The sequence below is a fragment of the Onychostruthus taczanowskii genome, unplaced genomic scaffold (genome assembly GCF_017590055.1).
Source record: "Onychostruthus taczanowskii isolate IOZ18803 unplaced genomic scaffold, ASM1759005v1 scaffold21, whole genome shotgun sequence".
Lineage (NCBI taxonomy): Eukaryota > Metazoa > Chordata > Aves > Passeriformes > Passeridae > Onychostruthus > Onychostruthus taczanowskii.
Genome location: NW_024499351.1, coordinates 4,832,821 through 4,852,663, shown reverse-complemented (window position 1 = coordinate 4,852,663; position 19,843 = coordinate 4,832,821). Strand labels below are relative to the sequence as shown.

At 34.0% G+C, this 19,843-nt stretch overlaps 1 protein-coding gene across 1 annotated transcript in view; it reads left to right on the top strand.

The window, feature by feature from the left end:
* The window catches only part of PACRG (parkin coregulated), a 213,412-nt gene that overhangs the window by 32,782 nt on the left and 160,787 nt on the right, over nucleotides 1-19,843 (top strand). The window contains exon 3 of the mRNA XM_041404402.1: nucleotides 15,834-15,968. Within this exon, the coding sequence (XP_041260336.1) occupies nucleotides 15,834-15,968 (135 nt within the window). The remainder of the gene's footprint in view (nucleotides 1-15,833; nucleotides 15,969-19,843) is intronic.

Genomic DNA, 19,843 nt, shown 5'->3' with positions numbered 1-19,843 from the left:
TGTTTTACTAAACAGGTTGATATTGCAATACTATTTCAGTATTCCATGTTTCCTTCCTACTTTGGCTACAGCAAACCCCATGGAACTAATGAATCAATGAAGATGCAGGTGGAGAAGACAAGGCATGGATCAGTCATACCACAGTTCTTCAATCTTGAGTGTTTATCAGAACACCACACTTCAGGAAATTTCAGTCATATGGCATCAGTAATAATTATTGCAACATTTCTGATTCTAAAATAATCATTGCATTTGCACTGTTAGGGGAAGATTTTCTTCAAATTTGAGCACTGGAATTTTCTTCAAGGAAGTGGTCACAGCACCAAGCTTGACAGAGTTCAAGTGTTTGGACAATGCTCTCAAGCACATGGTGTGATTCTTGGGAATTGTTCTGGCTGAGAGTTGGACTTGATGATCCTTATGGGTGCCTTCCAACTCAGCATAATCTGTCATTCTATAAAATTGGTTGCAACTTTCTACTGCATTTGCATTGGAGCAAAGATTTGTGATAATATATTTGATTTTCGAGTTTGTTTCTCAGCATCAAATATTCTGTGCAGTCATGTTCCTGAGTTTATTCCTTAGCATGCAGAAATGCTAAGGTGTTAAACACCATAAAATTTTACTAATACTTGCCTTCTGGATCAGTTTCTTCCTCTAAGTGTAAAGAAAGCAAGCCAGAGAAAGGGTAACTTGTTTTCTGAGACTGGCTTATCTACGTGGCTTTAGAATCTTTGAAAAATGTGCTTTACTGTACTATACTATTCTTAATGGTGTACTTGCAAACTGATAGCACATTATCACTAGAAGCCATAGTAAAAGTACAGGATCTGTTGATGACATTGTACAACCATTTCAAAATGAGAAGCTCAAGGTTATTCTATCTGTACCTTTAAAAATCTTAAATGCATCTTATGCACATGATAGAAATATCTGAAAATAATTATGTCACTGAAACAGAAGACTAAAGAGCTTGGTGGAATATTCTGGCAGAATATTCTGAGAAAGCTGCATAAATGGTATGGAAATATCTATCACATAGTGACAATTGCTAACATTTTATTTTCATTTAGTCCTTGTCCCTGTGTGAGAATATTTTACTCGGATTCAATTTTCTGATGTTTCATTATGTCTAATCCAGTTCATAAGTTAATGTGATAGATAATGACCTTTCTGGGGTTGAAAGAGAAAACACATGAGAAAAAAGAATGCAAATGTATCATTAGAGGTACGTAGGGGTAATTTCTGTTTGCATAAATTCTAAGCAAACTGAAATAATTTTTGGTCTTTATTTGACCAAAAGTTATGTCACTGAACTGTAGTCGTTGTTAATATTTTACATGTCAACACTTTTAGTAGATTTGAAAATAAGTTTTACCTGATACCTGCCTCTGTCATTTCTCTAATTTTGCTTTCCTGAATTCGCTATGCATTTACTCAATATGGTTTTGATCTTCACGGAACCTATAGCTTTATGAGTCCATTCTCTCTTTTTCTTCTTATCTGTTGAAGCTGGAAAATTCGTTAAAAAATTGTGCACAGAACCATATTTTTTGGCATTGGCTTTTTACAATTGCTTTGGCTAATTGCACCTTTTTTGCCTTTATCAATTTTATTTTTAAAAAATATACATAAACTTCTTTAAAATTTATTCCATATTCTTTCAGTAGTAGATTATGTTCATCAAGTATCTAAAGAAAACTGACAACTGAATGTTTGGAGTTTTTGTGTAGGTGCTCTTGATTTTGATAATCTGGTTGCCTGCTAATGATCCTTGGGATGACACTTGTTCTGCAGCCCATCTGGGGGATGCAGGGAGAGGGTTTATGGTTTTTTCTGCATCTCAGTAAGAAAGGCCTGTTAACAAAGGACATGCTAAAATAGCTATTTTAATGAATACACATAGAAAATAAATTTTATGTCCTTTCAGATGCTTGGAACCCTCCTTTCATTCAGCGTTGAAGTGTCCTCAAAGTGGATTTGCTAATGGCACCTCACTAGGTTTTCAAAATGCTGGGTTTTATTATGTATGTACATTTTTCTATTTGCATTTTTTTTGAGCTATTAGGACTTCATATTTCTAAAGAAGACATATCTAAAGATTTTAATATATGGCATCTGATAGCTAATTTGTGCCAATATCAGCTGTGGTTAGTTTCATAATCTCTTATAGCCTCTTTAATCCTTTCAAAGACCCTTTATTGCAAACGCCAACATCTGACATCAATGTTTTTACTAACCCAGTTACAATCTGGCTTAATTTTGCAAATTAGTTTTTTATGATTGCATGCTCCACCCGTGCATCTTTGCAGCTTCTTTTTGCAGCAACACAGTATAATCCTAAGCATCTTTTGTTGAGATTTTTTGAAGGTGTGATTTTTGCCAATAACCATATGATTAATTTCTTCCTTCTTGTATTACTAGCTGAAAGTATTTTGATTGATAAATGTAACGCAAAAGGTGACTGATTACATAAACCTAAAATTTCATAGCCTTGGTTTTTTTCAGGAATAAAGGAAATAATTCATAGCAAGGAATTTGCTCAATGAGTTCAAATGAGTTTATCTTCTGTTGTTTCAAAACTGTTTATGAGACTATCTGAATTCCCTCACTTTTTTCTATTGTACTGATTTGTTGTGTATATTTTTGCAGGAATTTGGCAATGTATTTTTAAAGTGGGCATTCGGTTTATAATAAAACACAGTTTCAATTAGGTATAGTTTCTAGTAGTCTCTTCAATCCATCTAAGTTAACTATGTGTTGGAAGATCATCTTTTATTTTGAAAAAGAAAGTATAATTGAGAGCAGAATCACTGCATTCAAGACTTTGAAGAGTAAGTTGCAACTATGGCTATTTTGAAATGGAAAATAAAATGTGAGATTGCAAGTACTTGGGCACATAAAATGCAAAATGTAACATATAATCAGCTGGAGATTTTAATTGTTTCCAGTAATCTCATAAATTCACCAAGAGAGCTCTTGTTAGATGGATGGGTACCAAATAATTTTTCATTACATTACAGTTCTTTTTCACAGAAAGAGTGTCCCAGAAATGTAAATGTCCATAAACCTTCTTATTAGAAACATTAGAAATGTAAATTTGTAGAGAATTCAATATGAAAAGAAAAGGATAAAAGAACTAAGCTAAATATTTGTAATCAGTAAAATTAAAAACTATCAGCTGATTAAATGAGAAAAGGAGCCTTAGGAGACACCTTATCGCTCTCTACCTGAAAGGAGGGTGTAGTCAGGTCAGTCTCTTCTCCCAGTTAATTGGTATAGAACAAGGGGAAACAGCCTCAAATTGCACCAGGGGAGGTTTGTATTGGGTATGAGGAAAACTTTCTTCACCAAAAAGGTTGTCAAGTTGTGGAACAGGCTGCCTGGGGAAGTGGTTGAATCAGCATACCTGGAAAGTAATAGTGAAAAGACATGAAGATGTGGCACTTAGGGACATTGTTTAGTGGTGGACTTGGAAGTGCTAGGTTAAGGATAGGACTCAATGATCTTAGAGATCTTTTCCTACCTCAATGATTTTGTGATTCTATCCTATGATTAGCTGCAGTACTTTATTCTGACTTCCATCAGTGTTATTATTAGTTGGTCTCAGTTGACAGCTGAACTGTCAAATACTGTATTGCTCAAAATTAATTTCTCCTTAAAATGTTAATAAATCTGATAAGTAAATAATGGTTATTGCTCACCTGTCTTTCACATTTTTACTTCACAATTCCCCAGCAATCTTTTCTTTCTCAGATGGTGTAACTGATGTGTATCAAATAAAATTGTCAAGTTTTTTCCTCAATTTCAGTTTAACTTTGAAGTTTCAGATTCTGTTACAGAGCTGAAGGAGAACTTTTTGATTTTGATTTTGTTGGTTGTATAAATTAGACTAATAAATGCTATTCACCCTATCTGCAAATCCTACTGCTAGATTCTATATATGTTGATTGCATTTGTCAAGAAAAATAGAGCTAATAAAAAAGATTAATATGTTAGAAACAATTTTTTTTACTACAAAGATTAAGTGTCTTTACAATGATTATTCATGCATAATGTTCAATTACAACAGTCTCTTTGTTGATCCTCAGTTCTGCAAAGAACTCACTCTTGTGCTTATCTTCCTGTAAGCTGAGGGAGTTCTGAAGAAGAAAAGATGGATGAAGCCTAATGTCTTACTACTAGTTTCCAGCTGTCACTCTGATGGGGTTTTAACTGTGCTTTTTACTCTTTACTGGAAAGAGCATTTTTTCTACCCAGAAAGATGGAGAAAACTATGAAAAGTAAAATCAATTTTTTCCATGTAGTCATGTTCAAATTTCCAGTTACATTTCAGTGTCCATGTTAGCTTACTGGAAACTGGCTCTTCTGACAGAAAAAATGGCATATGTAGCCTTGTGACAGCAAACTAAGCAATGTTGTTCAGAATAGTCAGATGCCTTGCAGTCTTTATCCTAGTGTCCATATTTATATCTAGGAGCAAGATGGACATTAAAAGATTATTTGTTCAAATGACCACCAGGAAAATTGCTGAGAATGTTGAAAAAGCCATAAAGATTCTAAACTGAGGGGGAACATCACATCTATTGGAACTCTGTTTTCAATGTTTCTTCAAACAGTCCTTCATTTTTCTATATTGGAAAAGCTTTTTTCATAATCATGAAGGCTTTTTTTTTTTTTTTTTAGTTGTATGTGGAAAACTGGTACAGAGAGATCGAAGGAATATAATTTTAAAAACTTCCATGTCTCAGAGCCATAATTCTTGTTAATTTCTGTTCATGGAAGAGCTGTTTTCTGACTAGCTCTTACGGTTTTTTTATTGATTTTCTTGCGACTTATGTGGAGTAAAATTATTAATATTTCTGTTCCAGCACTTAAAAAGCTACCTCATTTTCCCTTAACTCAATCTTACAAATAGATTATGTTAACTGTGTTTCTTCTATCTTTTCTATCTTACTTCAAGAATCTGCTAGGTTCCAATGGTTTCAACTGCTTTGTGATAGTGAAAATTGAAACTTTTTCTGGAATTTTGTTTTTCCTAACTACTGGTTGATTTCTTTAAAAATATTTTCCTTTATTATTAAAACAACAGAAATGTTTTTACTTTAATTGGCACGGTCTTTAAAGAATTATTTCTTTGTCTTGAATTTCAAACTGGGAGTTGAAAGTTAATTATCTAAGAGGTGCTGTTCTGAGATATACAGAATTAGAGTAGACATAAGTACCTGTGTTAGAAAATGAAGCTCCGAACAAATAATTGATAGTCCAAATGTGTCTCAGGAAAACAGAGTTTGAACTTTCTGGCAAAATTTAAATTTGAATAATATAGTACTTAAAGCTCTTTTGCAAAAAAGAAAGCTTTATAAACAAGGATTTCATCTAGTAGCATAATAAATAAATGCTGTTTAATCTAAATTACAGCCTAGGTCACCTGCATTCTCCATCACTTGCTGCCCTGAGATTTAATAGCAAAACCTCCAGGGCAAAGTTACTGGATTACGCAGCCTATGCAATTTCTTTGAGCTATAGAAAAATACTGTGTATGAAACCAAGAATTTGTGATTCATTTAATTAAAGTCCTAGCAGCCTGATGAAAAAAAAAAAATTAGTCTAGATAAGAAGATATTTACACATAGAGTCAAATTATCCAATTATTGCTGCTTATGCCCAGTAGTGAAGCTGTTGAAATTTATACACGCAAGCTTTGTAGTATCCGTGCCTTCAGCTGATGTTGTGCTCACCCTTCTAATGCATGTCTGGGTTCTTAAGTCAGTGGTGCTATTCCTCATTGGAAGAAACAGATCATCCCAGCTTTTTTGATAGGAGGAATGTGATGTTTTGTTGATGTTTTTCCCCATAACCAGAGGGTTCCCCTTGGGTATGTTTGGCATCACATTTATATGTTAGCTAACACAGCTGACTTTTTCTTCATTGCCACATTATATCCAAATTTACTATAAATTTTACAGTTTGCATATTTTGTATACTTATTCATGTCTGGTTGGGGGTGTTTAAATACATCACTATATAATCTTTTTTATTCTTTATTGTCCTTACAAAGTGGTGATAATGATTCTGTAATTATAATGTAATTATAATGGATATTATATTAAGCATACAAAGAATATGATTCCTTGGACTGCCTACTTTCCAAGAAGTTTAGTAGAAATCAAAAAAGTTTTTTTTTCTGGATTGCATTGTTCTGTGTAATTGTAGCAGTTTGTTGCTCATGGGACTAGATTTTCTGATGCACTCTAGTCCTCCTTAAGAAGCTAGTAGTTAATAAATAAAAAATGTCCAGTGAAAGTTCCCTATTGCTAATTACCAACATTAGTAAGAAACCTATTTATCACTCTAGTCTATGATGTATACTTTTCAACTCTTAATGTCCATACTTGTGAGTTGTGGGGTTTTTAGAACAATTACTTTTGACTAATGTATGAAGACAGTAATATTTCACTTCAATGTACCTGTATAATATTGATACAAATTTGCATTTGGGAGTTTTATTAATAGTTTTATTATTAACGCCCTTTCCTAGATGCTATGTAGAGCAGTTTCATCATAGTTCCACCTTAATTTATTTTGCATTTATTTTTTTATTTATTTGATAAATTTCAGAAATACATTTCTCAATAACTGGTGTCCTATTTGGTACCCTGGAGATCAAGACACTCATCTTTACTATGAAAATCTTAGATTTTTTCAGTTATAGCACTGAAATTTATGCATTTGGGATATGGTTTCAACTAAAACAATGTTTTCCAGGGTTCTAGAACCACATATTAGAAATAAGATTTAAATAAATTGATTAGAGCAATCCCATTGAAACTAGATACCTTCATTCCAATCCCTGCTCAAATACCATATATACCAAATAAAACTGCATCAGAATATGCTAGGAAATAGCATACCAATATATTGAAATCCCATAGATAAGGCATTCTCTTTTTTTCTGCCACACCACTTCTGTAAGGAGTCTGTACGCTGTAAATTAATGGTGTCAGTTTAAACTGAATTGAGTATAAATGCATAGGTTACAACACAAGAAAATGCGATGAATTAGACATAATTTGACTGAGAAATGGCATAATGCCTAAAAGAATCATTTTTATTCTGCACATTATGGATACTTTTCAGTTTCTTCTAAGTAGAAATGATCCTTTTTAATTTTTTAGAATCTTCAAATCACCAAGAAATTGAAATTTTCATTAAGTTTTATATGTTCACTGTCTAGGTAGTTAAGTCAAATCTACTTTGCTAATAATATATACTGAAGATGCTCTGTTTCTGTCCTTTGGCTTTCACCCAAGAGAATGTTCATGCTTCCTGCTAAGCTCAAAACTGGGGAAGGTTGGGATTCTGCTCCTGCTAGCACCCTAGCAATCAGCTCTGGAGATGATGAGGAGTATAAGAAGAGGAAATAATCATGATGAGGAAAAGAAAATACGTAGCTGGTCATATTTTCTGGCAGAGGAAGAAAAAAGCTCTACATCTATTGTGGGGATGCTTTGAGTGTAAAGGATGAAATGAGCTCTCTAACTTAAAAAAACCATGCTTTGACGAGCTAGATAGAATATGCCTTCCTGTGCAAAAAAACATTCCTGAGAATATTCCCGTGAACCATAGGAAAATCTTAGGTCAATCTTCTGTATTATTTCAAGTCTAAGTGGAATAAAAGATGTATGCAATAATGAAAAAAATTATGCCTAGCTGAATCTCTAATCACATAAATATATTGGACAAGAAGGCTAGCAGGAAAGCTGATGAAGTGACATTTTAGGATCTCATTATCTTATGTGGAAAGAAACTGAGGAAATTATAGCTGAAGCAGTTGGACAGCCTATGGCCGTGAATGATCACAATGCTAAAAGGAATCTGTGTCTCAGACTCCTTTCCAAAACGAAAGAAAAAAAAGCCCCAAACCCCCTGTCAGTACTTTCCAGTCTAATCACCTTACTGAAAAGAGAGAATATTTGTAATATTTTAAGGCATGTTTAGTACCATGACAGAAAAAATGGAGTATAAAAAACAATAGTAAGATTTTTAAAAAATGGGCAGGCTTTGATGTTTAACAAGAGTTAATCTAGCTGTACTTCACTATGCACCTGAGACATCATGATGTCCAAAGAGTTGTTATCAACTCCTTCCCAAACAGTCTATTAAAGAGTCTTGGTAAAATTCACGGTACATGACTTTCTGATACTTCTGAAGAAAGATTTTATTTTCAGGGAAAAAAAAAAAAAGAGATGGCAGGGCTTAAGGAAAAAAGCTATTAATTGAAGTTTAAGCCTTTTCTTAGCTCATAGTATACATAAATTGAACAATTCTGAAAGAAAAGCTTAGGACATGACATTGGATGGTTTATTTAAAACTTGTCACTGATGATTAACAAATGGCAGCATATGAGTGCCAAACTAAAAAGTATGAAGATGATAACTTTATGTAAGGATTTTTTTAACTTAACAAAATGATCCCCCATATCTTCCAGACCTCCAAGACCACAGAATCCTCACTGCCCTGAATATGTGGCAGATTGATTCAGCCTACAGTAACAATGCTGTATGGATTAAAGATGCTGCATAAGAGCTTCAGTATGAGGAACAGCTATATTCAATAAATAGAAATGGTAATAGGATCCTACAGAGTAATAAGTTGGGGTTTTTAAAAAATATTTCATATATTCTGGTCCAGATTAATATATTTCCATGCAGATTTAGTAGACTTCAATAACAGTATAACTTCTAGCTGTTCTGAAATTATTAACATCAATATAATAAAACTTTATCATTACTTTTAGGCATGAATAATAATATTTCAGGTAAAGGTGTTGCAAACAAACAGTTTGGGTAGTTATGGAGATTGGCACAAAATATTTGGGCAATATCAGTTACTACAGAAAGTGATTAAACCCTGCATTTGCCAATATGAAAAGCATTTAAAATAACAAAATTCTGAAAGTAAGAGCTTTGTGACTTTTGAAAGATACATGTGTCCCTTCACAGTCACAATCCAGCTACTGTCAGCATCTGTGAAGAAATATTCTGTGAGAGCTCCTTTTCACTTGCATCCTACAATTTTGACTTCTTATGTGAGACAAAATTGACTCTTTCACCAAGGAAAATTTAACTCTTCTTGGGAGATTTTTTTTTTACCTATATGCCAAGCAGACAAGCAGAGATTGTTAAAATGTTTTCAACTGCATACAATATGAATTAAAAACTATTTGTTTCCTACTAGTGTTCCTCTTGTGAGGGAATGATTTGAACTTAACATCAAAGAAATCAATTCATCAGTTTTCCCTGCAAAGAGGACAGATATCTTTGCAGGTTAATAAATACCTTTATGATCAACAGTAGCACTGAAAGTAAAAGAACCTGCCCTACATTAAAATTGCTATCAGGAAAAATTTAGAAGGCTTCCAGATTTAGTGCAATTGATGCACTGGAAAGCTTTGTGAAACTAACAGAGCAAGACTGTATTCATCTGGACTGGAAGGAAAGAAATATATTAGTACAAAAATATATTAACAGTTGTCACTCTTCCCCCTTTGCATCAAAGGAAATTGCTTGGAAAACATCAGGAGAGAAATTTAAATTATATTAAATAATTACATTATATTCCAGTAGAGAATAAGAGATGCAGGGCCTTCCAAGTACAAAGTGCTGTAGAGCAGTTTATAACATAGGCACCTCTCTCTTATTGAAACAGCTTATCTCTTCCCAAATCAAAAATAACATTTCTTGAGGTGGTGAAATAGAGTAATTCTGCATGCAGCTTATGTCTTACTTTCCATAGTGTCTCAAGGCAATAACGAGATGCAGTATCTTTGTACAGAATCACGTGTCTAATTTTTCTTTCAAGTGGCAGTGCTTTGGAAGCATTTGTGATGTTTGCTGACCTATCAGTAGTTTCATTTGGGGGTCGTAAAATTGATTTTTCTCAATTTGACTTTTGAAGTTATAAGATGGGCTTTGATCTGTTGTCCAGATTTGTGGAATAGCCCCAGAAGCAGTTTCTAAGCATTAGATGTGGCACCATTTAAAGCATATCAAAAGTGGCACATTTGAAGAAATATCTGATACATGTTGAGGGATCGTGTTCTTTTGATATTGAATGCTTGTGATATTGATATTAAATAAAAAGAATTAATGTGGAACTCAGCAGTACCTACTGGGACATCTTACTGTGCCTCTCCTGTCATTTGAAGTTTCTCTTTCAATTTTTGGTATGACTGCCTAACAAAATCAAAACATGATTGCAGAATATATTAACCACCTAAGTCAGTTTAATCAAATTAGGATCACTAAATTAAGAAGAGCAGGACAGGCTTTGCTGCTTATTACCAGTCAGAGCAGACACTCTTGGGGGTGCCTAGATGAAGTTCTGATTGTTAACACTTGCTAAGATCTGTGTTTCCAAATCTTTAATATTGCTACTGTGTTTATTCGAAACTCTGTGGATGTCACCAAAAACTATTATCATCCTATTGTTCCGTTGTGTTGGTAGGTAACTGCCAAAATCTTTTTTTTCTCATGGGTTATTGATGAGATTGTTTTGATGATGGGATTGTCTGTGTTACAAATGTAGAAACACATACGGTACTTTTGTGTGGGATGACTTTTGCACCTCAACCTGTTAAATTAGTCATGAGTTGTACCTAGGCAGCGTTGTGTCAGTGCCTGTCCAGCCAAGATAAGAGCTTTATCACACTATGAGGATGAGGACTCTGCGGTTGGCAGTTCTAGTAAAGTTTTGGGTGTCAACATGTCCCTCAATAGTGCTAGGTATAATATTTGGTCTTTATTTTTGAATACCACTGCTAGCTTGAGTATTCTTCATTGCATAGTTTGACTTAGTTCATATATATTACATTTTGCTTGATGTTGACGTTAGGATTTGGCCACGGCTTCTGGCACCAGTACCCAAGGAAATGAATGCTGATCTTTCCCATGATGACATAAGTGGATTGCCAGTTGAACTATGCTGCATTAGCAAAGTTTAACACCTGTACAAGAGGTGGATGAGACAAACGGTTTGTCAGTGGTTACACAGACATTTCCTTAATGCCATCACCTTTACATCACCCTGAGACAGAAGGCATTAGTAAATTCTATTCTGTGGATACAGTGCAATTTTGTACACTTTTCTTTTTCGTTTGAATACAAAGAATGGGAATTTATGGTTTTATTTTGAAAATTTAATTCTTCAAGGTGATAATATGGCATTATATTTTCAAGGAAGCCTTTTTTTAGGTAAGATAGTTGAGTGGTCATATAATTTTTGATTCCTGTAGCTTCAAAAATAAATTTAATGAAATATTTTTGTGAGGAGAAAATATAAAAGGCTAGGGCTAAATTCCAATTTTCCTGTCAGAATCTTGGCAGACAAAAAGTGGAAATCATTTCTTCCTTCTAAATGCGTTAGTCTGGGTTAATAAGAAAAATCTTTAACCATTAAATTTGATTACATCATTTGTCTTTTTTTAAATACAATATATGAAGTATTATATAAGAACAGTGGGATCTCAGTCCAGTTTTTGTTAGCTTAAACTACTTACGAAACTAGTGTTAGTTTTAACACTAACTAGTGTTAGTTTTAACAAAAATGGCCAGTTGGCCTACACAGACATATTTAGGTCCCTGAGTGTGCATGGAATTTGACACTCAGAAAATGAACAAAATTCAATCTTCAAATACTAATCACTATTTAAACCTGGCTTCAAAAAATTTTTCTTAGTCATTTTGCTAATGTGCCATCACTGAAAAGCTTAAGAATGCAACCTGGTAAAATGGCTTTCAATGCCCATGAATCAATGAAAGAAATATGGTCTTTCTCTATTTTTTGCTTAATGGCTTGCATCTTTTATCTTGTCACATAGTTCAACGGCATAGAATTACAATAAATTAGTTTTGCAATTATCAAACTCTTCAACTTCTCTTTGGCATTTAACGAACCTCAGAATCTGTTTATTGCTTCATATACTTTACCATCATGAATATTAGCCTTTAATTAACTGGAACTCTAATCTTAATCTTTCTCACTATATTGCAATGAAACATTTTTATTAACTTGAAGAAGATAGTATTTGTTACTATTTTTCTGATAAATGGAATACTTTCAGAATGACCTTTTTATCAGTAATTATAACAATATAAAATGTAAGAAGGCAAAACTCATTATACCAAAGAAAAGCATTGTCTGATTAGTTTTTGTGTATTTCACTTAGCTACATAAAATCACTGAGAAGCCTCAGCTGAGAGAGGCCTATAGAGATCATGTGGTGCAGGGTTAGATCAGGAATTGCAAGTGAAAGAGGAAAATCATGCACATAAACTCTTCCTCAGGCAGATTTTGCACAGCTAGAATGACCCAAAGCAGTGTTTGCATTAGAGAATAGAGCTCTGTGGTGGTCTCCCTAATAATGAAGGCTGGAAGGAAAAGAAATTGTTTGTAAAAGGTAAGCAGCAGTGACTCAGTACAGCCGCTCTAGCAAAGGTCTCATAAGCTAGGTTTGTCAGATACAAATGAAACAAATTGTCTTCTTTAAATAAAGGAGAGCACAAAATACTCTTCAGTCATGCAACATTACTGTATCTTCAATGCAGGGACAGTTCCACTGTCTTCCTGGTTGCTGATAATTCTTTGTTCTTGATAGATGTTAGGCTCTTTTCTGTCTTGATCATTTCATTGCTTTGAAGTCAGTTACTCTTCCAGGTATTTAAGGGTTCTGTATCTATTGGAGACCAATCTGACAAGAAAAGCATCTTTAAGACAAAGGGAAAAACAACAGCTCTTGTTGACGCTATTTTCAAGTATTTGGTACACTGCTACTTCTCCATCTGTTCACAGTACTTTGGTAGTTATACAGTGCAAGAGTTGCTCAGAGGGTAAAAAAGCCCATATTCAAGTGTAGACAATAATGGCATGTAATATTGAAATGAGAGATATGATAATAGATGAAATGTATTAATGGAATTTCTTAATATTTAGTTTTAGGAATAATTAATTATTTAATATTTTCATTGAGAAAATCAGGATTGCATAATGAAATTTATAGTTGACATTATGTTTGGAGTTGTTACTAAAACAGATGAAAATCATAGTGTGACAGATACAAGTGGAAGCCTTTGAGAACTGATATAATAGAAATGTAATTAAATATTATAGTAAAAAGTACAACATAATGTACTTAAAAGTAATCACAAGAAATTATATTATTAACATTGAGTTCATAATCTGAAAAAAATACTTGCTGTGGCAGGTAATCAATGGATAACCATAAGATACCAGTGTGATGTCACCATGAGACTAAATGTAAGGCTGAGAGATCTACCAAACAGACTGTATCACGTGAAAAATAATACTTATTGTATTTATGATTCCTGATAATAAGGATTTAGTCAACTTGAATGGATTCCTTTTTCTTCAACTTTTCCAGTCACAGCTTAAATGTACAGAAACTTTTAGAATTTCAACACTGATTTTTGGCCAGGAGTTCCATAAATCCACTATTTTCTGCATGAAAACATAAATACTTTTGTTTGTTCCACACTTCTTACTACTAGTTTTTTTTATGTCCCATGCTTTTACTGGAGGAGACAGTGGAAAATCTGCCCTTATCATCTTCTCCATAATATCATGATTTTATAGTTCTTTATTTTATTCTTCCATAGTAATAATGTTCTCACTTTATCCCCTTATTTACCTTCAGTCATTATCCTCTTCTGGACCTTTTCTAACTCTACCAATACCTTTTTTTGAGATGGCAGATCAGAATAGGTATACTGCTTAAGAGGGAGCTTCATGTTCATGTAAGAACAATGCACAACAAAGGCGTTTGATACCAACATACCTTTAGTCCTCTAGTATCTTTGTTCCTGGATAAAGAATAGGAAGAAATTTAATTAACATAAACATATTTTCTAGAAAATTTGCAAAGTGCAGTAGGAAAAGGCTCGTAGCAAAGTTACTAACATGAGTTGGGAAGAAGAGAATATCTGGTATCAAAGAAGATGAAATATGAGATTGTATTAGCTACCTCTAATTATGGTAGTCTGCTAGAAAGAATTCAGATTGTATCTCATGTACTCAAGATAGCATATTCTTTATCAATAATCTAACTTAAAATCTAACAGTGACCTCTGATATTGTACAGAAAATAATGTTTTAAAGGATGTATGAAAGACCTGCATGTGAATAATATACAAAAGAACAGAGGTGCTTTTCCAGTGGCCTCAAAGTGCAGTGACTCTGAGACTTGCCTCAAATGAGAAAAGAAAAAAAAAAAACAACCTACCCACAAAAAAAACCCAAGTCAAAGTACATATATTGGTGGCATAGAACAAGCTGTTCCTGTGCAGAACAGCAAGTGGAGGTTTATTTACATTGGTTAGAAATGCTTTTCTTTGAGTGTTAACTCTTAACTGCTGCAGATGTGTCTACTAAACAAAGTTACAGCTGTGCATACCAAATTTATTTTCACTGGACGTGGTCTATCAGGGACAGCAATATGCAACAATAGGTCACAGTTTAGTAGTCCTAGTTGAAGGAACTTGTAGAAAAGTACAGTGTAGGCATATCAATAGTGGACTCCTCTACCTAGGCCAGTGGAAAATTATGTGAAAACACTTCGGGGGAAAAAGTGCCAAGTCAAATTTAGATCTGTAATTAGCAGAGTTAAATTACAGGATAGCCTAAATGAAAAAGAGGACGTTACAAATTTACATTCTATTCACTAGAAAGCTGGATGTCTGCTAGAAACTAAGGGTGGGTCACTGAAGACAAATAGAACAATACGAAATGCTGAGTATAGTTTAAAATCATTGAAGCTCTCACCTTTTTTTTTTTTTTTTTGAAAATGACACATTCTAGCATTTTTAACAAAAGAAACATGCAGAGAATTGTAGGAAGTTCTTATCCCAGATATACAGCTATAGAGTTTCACAGTGAAGAATCAGTTGTCAAGGACATTTGAGATTACTTTAGCTCTCCTAGACTCTCTTAGCATTTGAGATTAGCTTTGTTAATTAGCTTAAACAATAGATTTCTTTTAAGTACTTGAAATTCTATTATCATAGTGCCAATTGTTAGTTGCTGTTACTACCATGTTTGAGAAAAAGGTTCCAGCATGAGCATTTTGGAATTGGACTGTCATTCAGACTATGACATAGGCTAAACCAGCAATACCTCAGATAAGGAACTAAGTGGAGCTAAATCAAATTTCCTCATAGGCAGATGAGAGAGGTCTGAGCAAAAGACCTTCATTCTTTCCAGTGCTTCAACCATCAATACTGAAGACTGGAAGTCATGTGAAAGCTGAATCCATAGCATTTAGGGAAGGGATATGCTAAAAGAGATTACCTGATCTCGTTACCTAATGACTAGCAAAAGGCAGTGGAAGGTGCAAACAGTAACATTAGTTGGAGATTAAGTCAAATTACTTCTAGAAAGAAACAGAAAAAGGCGAAATACTGAATTTCACAACAACTTCTGTTGTGTAATGCCACTACCTTCTTGGTGTGTTGTTTTTGCTTAAAAATGCTGTGATAATAGAGAGATCTACTTTAAAATATAGCCAGTTTTTATGGTATAATCTGAAAGTGGCAAAAAAAAAAAAAATGTAGTTAACAAAACCTGTAGATCATTACCAAAGTGTACTTTCAAAGAAGTGAAGTTTAGCATGTAAATAAGAAATCAAACTATAATTTGGGAGATAACTAATATTCTTCTTTTATATCTATTTTAAGCCACCCTTTAGGCTTTTTCTAAAAATACATTATCACTAAACTGTGGGGTTTTTTTGTTTTGTTGGTTTTTCTTTTCTTTTTAAGGTAAGAGGGCCCCCACCTGCAGGATCAGTAAAACAAAGACCAGCAAAACACACAGCGTTTCGCAAGTTTTATGACAGAGGAGACTTTCCAATTGCTGTTCAGCATGAGTGTGCAGGAAACAAAATCGCCTGGAAGGTAAGTCCTGGCACAGCTGTGACAACCAGCTGAGCTTATTGAAGTGACATCTCTCATTGTCCAACAAAGTTAGCTTGCAAGTAAATACACTGAAATAATTTCTTAGCAAATGGAAGATGGTGGGAAAGTCATTAGAGAAAGGCCCCTGAGTCAGCTGTCTGCCTTGGCTAACAATTAAATTATATGCTGCAAAAAGGAAGATGACAGAGTTGCTTTGCCTTAGAGAATTGTCTCCTGCCCGATTCATCTCTATTTTTATGAGGACTTGGCAAGGCAGCCTGTTTCAGGCAGTCCATCAAATGATGGAAGTGGCTGGATACAGTGAGCAGCAGCCATTTATCTCCCCCAGATTTCACCTTCCTGCAGGACACTTCCAAATAGAAGCTTTAATTACCTAAATGGATAGGTCAAGATTGTCTGCTCCCTGAAAATGCAGAGCAGAATACAAACGAAGGCAGATTCTCATTCCACGGCTGTGCTCGCAGTCTCCAGCATATGTCAGACAGCGTAATCGCTGTCATACGTGCCTCTGTTACAGGCTGACCTCCACTGCTGAAACCATTACAGCTCCGACATTTCTCTGACAAAAGGTTAATTGGCTTCAAAATAAATGTATTGCCTAATGACTCTATTCTAATGCGGCTGTGTTTTTCTCTAAAATGCTTGGTGACGTTATTTGTAAAACTTGCCAATCTTCTAAGTAACTACTGCAGACTTTTAAATTTAATTTAAAGAATGAATGCTGATCTTTAACCTGCTCCTACTATTTAATTATTTTGGTTATCATGAATTACTTTATTATTTGTCTCATTTATTGGACTAGAAAGATTTTGCTGGAAGCTGTGTTAGTTACAGAAAATTAACATGAAATGCAGGAACAAAATGTGTCAGATTTTTATAATGTTTTAAATTTTTCACGTCATAAACATGATACCGAATTAAATGTAAAGCTATGTTAATTCAACACTAAAAGGAGGAATTTTGCAATCATAATTGATTCTGCTTGTAATGAAGCAAACAGGATTGGCTCTGTAGTGTGGTAAGTAGTACAATATTTGATAGTAACTAATTTTTTAAGATAGCTCTTTTGCTTATTGAAATACAGAAGAAAGATTTGTACTACTATTTTGTTGCTTTTAGAGGTTTTGAATCAGCACAATGAACAATTACTAGTTCTTGTAGCAAAGGGAATCTTTGTCCCAAAATACTTTACCCACAATCAAGATAAGATTCCAGTGCAATTGGGCTTCAGGCAACACTAGAAATTCCCTTGCTGGACTAGAATTCACAGGCTTAAAACTTAAGTCTGCACTCTGATCTTTCATCATGAGGTAAGGCCCAAAGGTGATTTTCAAGTAACTGCAAAAAAAATCTGCACAATTTAATTTTCATCTTGAGGCTTTTTAATTTCTAATTTCTCAAAAATCAAACTGAGAGGTACAGAAATACTGCTGGACTGGCATTCCACTAGATGATGCTAGTGACTGCTTAGTTGACTTAGGACATCAGGAAATTAAATGGAGCTGCATAAGAAATTCAGATGGGACATTAGCAAAAGCTTTTTCATTGAGAGGGTGGTTGGTCACTGGAACAGATTCAAACAGGAAGTGCTTGTTAGTTTCTGGACAAAGCTCTTAGTCTATGATTTAGATTTAAGTAATCCTGTGAGGAAAAAGGAGTTGTGTTTGATGATCCTTATGGGTCACTTCCAGCTTGCTAACTTATCTGCAAGCCTTCCAACCACAGATGCATTCTAAAGTGTTTCATTTCTATATCTGGCAGTTTTAATTGTTTGAAATCATACTGCCTTGAACAGTCACAACAGCAGTCTGTAGTCAAAGATTCAGCATGTATTTTTTCTTAACACACTCTGCAGTCTTCTAGACCCAGTGTCCACCTACTGCAGTAAAACACTGGCTTTATGCTAGTGCAGTGTAGGACTGAGATGCCATGCTGAGATGTCACGCAAGACTTATTTTTTGCTATTCTGCTAAACCTTTCTTTTGGAAAAAAAAAATCAGAACTTCAGCATGAATGCAAGTAAGCAGCACAGTAGTAGACTATTCCATTACTGTATTAGTGCATGTTCAGATTCAACAGCATTTCCTTTATTCCACGCCACTCAATTTAGTCACAAATCAATCCTGACTGAGTTCTGTTGCAGGCAGGCACTCAAGCACACTGAGGTAGTAGTTACTTGAGGCTATTGTTTAGTTTGACATGCAACTGTCATTGATTACTGTGCAGTTTAAGTACATGAAACAGGCAAACCAGCATCATCCAGTTCAAATTTTTCATTAGATACCTTCTGAAGTCTTGGAGGCTGCCCAGAGCTGCCAAAGGGTGAGAATGTTGTTCATCATTAGCTGGTACTTAAAGATACAGATAAAGTAACGTCTCTATTTTTCACTTGTTAAATGACATAGTTGCACTACCCAAAAGACATCTAATGGCTAATTTTCATCAGTTCATTAGTTGTATATCTAATTAAAGAAGTTAACTTTTTAGTAATATATTTTACTTAATACTGCTAAATTCATGACAACTGAAAAGATATTTTACATATGGAATGTGTCGAGGCAAATGTCCTATAAAAGTTTGACTGAAGTATACTTAGTGCACGAGTCGTGATCAAGTGGAAGGATAAAAACAAGAAATGAATGATAACAATAGTATTTTAATCCTGCTGTAATTACCCAATATCAATGTTTTATGTTGAGAGTGCTTAGCTCTGTTGAGTTATAATGTATATCATAATTCATTTCACTCCTGTTATTTTGTCTGTCAAGTGGTGCATGAGAGAAAATGCGGAGGGTCTCAGAAACCTGATTTTTTTACTGGCAAAGGAAAATACTACAGGATTTTGTTCTTTCCTACAAAATACAAAGCTGTATTTTATATGCTTCTTTGTTTGTTTTTATAATTACTGAATCAAAACCGTAATTGTCAGACAATAATTTTTTTTAAAACACTTTGAACACTTATTATGTTGTAATTCTTCAGAAAGAATACAGTACTTTTCAGCCAGAACACAAGAATCTGAAATGCTTTAATATACAAGAATTGTATTTGGTTAATATGTACCAAAAAATTCACGCAAATGACCCTTGATATTGTGACAGTTTTGCATATCTGTCATTTTAAGTCCATGATTAATTACCTTTAAGGGCTGGCTATGCATAACTGTGGTTGTAGACCTAGATGAAATACAAATTTAAAGTTCAGGAAATGTACAGAACTGTTTCTGAATAACTGCATGTGTTGAATATTTAGTTATGAAATAGTAGTGCTTTTCTGTTGTTACATAGCTTAATGGTTTCCAAAATGTGCTAAATTTAGAAAGAGGCATTCTTGCTCCAAATTAATCCTAAGCATAAACAAGATTAAACTGTGCAGATAAATAATGGTGTTTACCTTGGTGTCTTTTCTTAAAAAAATGGACCAAAGCAAATTAGATCTCACTAGATTATTATAGGAAGATGTATGTTCTTGGTGAATTTTCAGACTAAGTCTTCACGTATAGACAGACATCTCTGAATATTTCTGTAATGCTGTGATTCTGGTTGGTAAGTTTTACTATTATTGCAAGTTTAAATAAACCTGTTTCAACCTAAAGGAAGAAAAAATGTAAAAAGATAACATACACTTACAACATATTATACACAAGAACAGGAAATTGAAGCTGGTTTTAAAGAATACCATCCAGATGAAAAAAAAAGGATCAAAAACACTCTGATAATGCCAAAGCAAAATTATGTGGTTCTAGAGGATATAATCACATTTGTTTCCGAAAGAAGACATTGACTGTCTTGGGGTTCCTAATGTTTGTTTTCAACAATTAGGAGAGAAGTTGTCCTTTTGTCATCTTGAAAAAG